Source organism: Nylanderia fulva, unplaced genomic scaffold (assembly GCF_048542155.1).
Source record: "Nylanderia fulva isolate GAGA-0341 unplaced genomic scaffold, ASM4854215v1 Scaffold1161, whole genome shotgun sequence".
NCBI classification, from domain to species: domain Eukaryota; kingdom Metazoa; phylum Arthropoda; class Insecta; order Hymenoptera; family Formicidae; genus Nylanderia; species Nylanderia fulva.
The window spans coordinates 15652-21338 of NW_028189367.1; the positions used below are offsets into that span (position 1 = coordinate 15652).

Sequence of the window (5687 nt, forward strand, 5' to 3'; positions counted from 1 at the left end):
CGATGGCTACGAACGGCGCGTAACGCTAAAGCTCCGCGACAACTATTTTCTCTCTTTCCCTTTTCATCTCACTTTCTTTACTAAAAACGAATCTTTTTATTTTCAAAATGGCATCTTGATTAATTATTGTAAAGTACAGTTTTGAAAAATTAATAATCGCATTGACATCATTTTCGACGATGTATCTCATTAAAATTTAACATGCATACAAAGCAAAATAAGAGTCTGATGCAAATCACACCATACACGGAGAGAATTTTCTCTTATTAGAATTTATCCTGAAAATCATGGTAATCGTGGGATAATATGGTGTAGGAAAAATTTTATAAGAGTTTCTCTGATTAATATTTACTACATTAAAAATTATTAATATGAACATAGTAAAATTAATCGAGTACATTTTTTATTTTATTGTGGTAGATATTAATATTTTTATTGTGGTAAATATTAATCAGAAAAATTCTTATAAAATTCTTCCAGTACCTTACTGTCCCACGATTACCATGATTTTCAGGGTAAATTTTAAGAGAAAATTTTTATGTGTAGTATTCGGATACGTTTTATCAAAATTTACGTTTTTAAAATAATCAATAAATGATAATAACGAGAGAGAGAGAGAGAGTGAGGAACGTTATTATCATAAATGATAACGTTCCTCACTCACTCACTCACTCTCTCTTTCTTTCTCTCTCCCTCTCTCATTATTATCATTTATTGATTATTTTTAAAAAACGTAAAATTTTGATAGGATGTATTCGAATACTACACAAAGAAAATTTTTTCTTAAAATTTACTCTAAAAATAATGGTAATCGTGGGACAATGGTATTGAAAGAATTTTATAAGAATTTTTCTGATTAATATTTACCACAATAAAAATATTAATATCTACCACAATAAAATAAAAAATGTACTCGATTAATTTTACTATGTTCATATTAATAATTTTTAATGTAGTAAATATTAATCAGAGAAACTCTTATAAAATTTTTCCTACACCATATTATCCCTACGATTACCATGATTTTCAGGATAAATTCTAATAAGAGAAAATTCTCTCCGTGTATGGTGTGATTTGCATCAGACTCTTATTTTGCTTTGTATGCATGTTAAATTTTAATGAGATACATCGTCGAAAATGATGTCAATGCGATTATTAATTTTTCAAAACTGTACTTTACAATAATTAATCAAGATGCCATTTTGAAAATAAAAAGATTCGTTTTTAGTAAAGAAAGTGAGATGAAAAGGGAAAGAGAGAAAATAGTTGTCGCGGAGCTTAGCGTTACGCGCCGTTCGTAGCCATCGCGTTCGCTCCTCCCTCCCGCTTTGCCGCGCGCCGTGTATCGTGTGACAGGGGGGCCGTCTCATCTCGTCGCGCGCTTAGATTGGCCGATCTTTTTTATTTAATAACACAATAATTATTGCGAAAATCGCAAAACGGTAGAGGACTTTCCTATTCGATTTAACTTACTCTACCTGCACACGACGGTTGAGGCGACCATTACCGGACACCCTGTATATAGATCATTAATTTTATTTAGACATTATAACTTTATAATTTTCGTAAACGAAATAATAAAAACTTAAAAATTATATATTATTTTCTAATTATTATATGGTTATTATTAAAATCACTCAATTTTATATGTATCCTCTTATAATATACGTCCACAGAAACTTATTCTTATCATAAATGATATAATTATATATACGTATATAAACTATATAAAATATAAATAAAATTTCTGAATAAAAATATATAACATATATATGTAAACTTTCTATATATATATATTATAAGAAAATAACGAAACAAAAAACATATTTATGATATCACAATAATTAAGATATATAAATGAATTTTTAAACTAAAGCAATTTAACGTGTGTTTAACGTGTGTGAGTATATTAAATGTAAATAGCACTATGTATTATAGATTTTTTTTCTTCCCGTATTGCTCGGTGCTTTGCAAACCTGAACCATTCCGCAGCAGTTATATCGAATTCGGATTCAGTTAAACCTGAATGTACAGAGCATATAATATCTGTAAAATAAGTTAAAATTTAATTAATATACTGACACAATTTCATATATGCATGTATATGAAAGGAAAATTATATTTAATAATTAAATAGTATCTAATAAAAAAAATGTACGTTTGTGTAATCTAAAAAGAATTGAAAAAGAATTTTAAAAAGTAGTTAAATATAATTTTCAAATATTTACCACGTATATTCTTAATAAATGTTAAATTGCTTATTTTATAATTTAATCGAACGCCTTTCCAGGAACAATTTATTGCGCATTTATTGCTGATTATTCGTTCTAAAGTACGATGAACGCTATTTCGTGGAGTGGTGCCTCCAACTTTTAGGATCAATTTTTTCTGAAATTAACAATAAATTTATGTAAATAATATATAATATAGAGATAATATCATATATCAACTATACTATAAATTCAGAAAAAGAAAGTAGTTAATAATGTTTATTGAAAAATGTATAAAAACTGCATATAAAAAAGGTTATAAAAATAATTCTATATTTAAAAAAATGAGAAGTTCTACATAATACATATGAATTAATTCTCTTTACTATTTCTATTAAAAAAATTAACGATTCTTATTCAATGGGTAATTGCATTCACTTTAATGTTCTATATAATTCAACTTATTCATTTTTCTATATGGAACCTTTTTAGTATAGAAATGATATAGATGGAAATGATATAGTAAATGGTATAGATAGATCTCTATACAGATGTAGAAATAATTGCAAATGAAAAATAACTTACAAATTGCGATGCAGCAATTTCGTTTGATATAATTAAATTTTCGAATTCTTTTATAGATTCGACTGTTTGTAGTGGCAATAAGGGCATTATCATTACCATATCATTTTCTGTCAATTCTGCATCATTACGTTGACCAGACTCCAATGTACTTAATCTTCTCGAGATACTTTTAGCTCGAAATTGGTAGCAAACGTTTGCACGTATAACTTTATCTAAACCTGCTACAATTAAAAAGAAACGTATAGCGTGCACATATATTAATATATATATATATGTATATATATTTCTGTATATTTTATAATTGCAAACATCATCCATATAATGACACACACGCACAGTGTTAGTATTAAATATTAAGTATATTAGAGTATTAAATATATGAGTATTAATATTTAATAAATTCTTAAAATATTGTACATATAATACGTTGCAGATATAATTGTCATAACTTACTTTCTATCCGTTCTAGAATTTTATAAATATCTTGTATTTCTGGAAGTTCTAAGATAGGAATACTCTCAATATCCATTATACCAGAGGGTGATGCGGACTTATCAGAATATGTAATTTTTTTGTTTTTTCATTAGAACTGCATTTGTTGTTATCTACAGATTACAATTGTTGGTTATTTAATATTTACATTTTATTATATTCATAGAAATTGTAAGATATATAAACTTACTTGTGCGTGATACTGAAATTTCATTATCAGTATTTTTGGAAACAAAACAATTTGAATTTTATCAGTACTGGAAGTATTGATAGATTGGCAACAATTATCTTTTGCTGAGAATTGTATTCAGGAATAGAATTAAAAACAGGTCGATTAATATCTGCAAACAAAATAAAATAATAAGAAATAACCAAACAAAATAAATAAGCATCTCAAATATTCAGCAATTATATAAAAAAATTTAATTCAAAGTAAATGTTAAAATTTCTCTGTTTCAAGTGTTAACCGATTTGTTTTTTTCGTTATCGTATTTTCTCATCATCATCACACGCGTTTCTTTCTTCATCATTCGAATCGTCAGTATAATCATTTTCATCGTTCTCAGAAAAATAATATTCATTTTTCTTTAATTTTCTTTGTCCTCGGCCACATTTTTTCTTCATCAGTCGTACCATACTGAGCATCTGCAGCTGATTGCGAGCAGATGCCAAGTGACGCTACCCAAATAATAATAATAATAAATACATATGTTACATATAAATATAATAACAATAACAATAACATCCGTAATAATATGCATATGTCAATCATAATAAATTAATTTTTGACACAAATATAAATAAAATATGCATTTACACGTTAAAAAAATTAAAATAATGAAAATATAATTAAAATAGTGTTCATAAAATTATTACTTACAACAATATTTTATCACCGTTATATCAAATCTTGACCATAATTTTTATCCGGTTCATCTCGATTTTAATAAGCGAACTGATATTCTTTGTGTTAGGCCACCAACAATAAAGCCATCATTATTTCGTTGAATCCAATTTGTTGGAATCTCTGAGAAAGATCATCAGCTAAAAATTGTACAATTGCGTACAATTTTGTTTCGGACATTTCTCTGAAAAAAATATATATGCAGAATACAGAGTGTCTTATAATTCGCACACCACCCGTAATGTTCAGGTAGAACGATGGGTATCGAGGATGTGTGTGAGTTGACACTATAGATTCTATACTAATATATGTGTGTAGTATATATGTACATAGCTATATTCTTTGTAGATATAAAGTTTGTTTATAAAACGAAAGTATTGTCCGTGAAAAAAGGCGTGGTACAAAATAATCTTAATATAGGTAATATCAAAGTATTTATTTAATATTTTAAACAAACTTAAAAGCTAAAACCAACCATACATAGCAATATATGAAAATCAAATAGTCATAAAAAACCTGCAGTATTATCTCATCATTCTTTAAAAAAAACACTAAAGTATTTAATCTTGGTAATGATAAAGCTGTTAAAAAAACATAAATTACGGCAAGATGAGAATAATTCTTTAAAAGAAAAAATCAAAATAAGAATAATTAGGTACATGCATGCAAAAGGGATTATAACAAATGTGTTTTGGCAACTCAAGATGTTTAATTTCAAACATTTTGTTTTTATGTTTGTTGCCGGCAATTTTTCTATGTTAAAAGGACTTGTTCCAAAAAAGTTTGTATACCCAGTAGTTCTTTAGAATCACATGGAGTGTTAAAAATGGTTCGGTATATAAAATTCGCTTTACATTTATTATGGAACATCATTACTATCTAAAATTACTTCTAAAATAAATGCCAAAGAATTATCGTTCAACAAACAACAGTTTTCATTTTCTTTTGTAAAAATATTGAAGCCATTGAACTCTAAATGAGATATATCATTAGTGTTTTGAATTGTCTTTTTAAAATGAATAATAGGATATGACTTTAAATATGATTTTTTCACTGGAAGTTGATTTAATTCGAAAATTCGATTAGAATATTCCTCTAATGGTTTGCCACAATTTTTATTCGCTTTTTAATTTTTTGCATGTGATTCTCAAATTTAAAACAACTAAAAGCATCTAAACATCCCAAAGTTTTGACATCATTTGCAAGATGTTCTAAATTATGAATATTATGTGAAAGATATTCCAGTCCAAAAGCATTTCTAATAGTTTGAAATAAACCAGGTTATCAAGGAATGTGCGAAATCGTTAAGAACTAAAACATTTTTTGGATCTGCAAATATACGAATAGCTATACTAGTGATAAAAAAATGATTATAATAGTCTTTAGACAAAAATGCTTTAACAAAAACTAAACCCAAATAAAGTAAAAAAAGGCGAACTTCCGTAGCTTTTCCAACTATCATACATATTAAACTTTTTGGCATTCTCGCAAATTCT

General features: G+C 26.7%; 1 protein-coding gene across 2 annotated transcripts; it reads right to left on the reverse strand.

Moving 5' to 3' along the window:
• Positions 1-1856: 1856 nt before the first annotated feature.
• Positions 1857-3556, reverse strand: LOC146724791 (uncharacterized). 2 transcript variants are annotated; one of them, XM_085489587.1, is made up of 5 exons: positions 3478-3556; positions 3249-3400; positions 2892-3016; positions 2229-2388; positions 1857-2046 (listed from the first exon to the last, which is right to left on the reverse strand). In XM_085489587.1, exons 2-5 carry the CDS (start codon positions 3322-3324, stop codon positions 1910-1912), a joined length of 498 nt encoding a protein of 165 aa, XP_085345713.1. In that variant the 5' UTR covers positions 3325-3400; positions 3478-3556; the 3' UTR covers positions 1857-1909. The 2 variants fall into 2 exon arrangements, with proteins under 2 accessions (XP_085345713.1, XP_085345709.1); XM_085489583.1 differs by having other exon boundaries at positions 1858-2046; positions 2796-3016; positions 3478-3555.
• Between the last annotated feature and the right edge of the window lie 2131 nt (positions 3557-5687).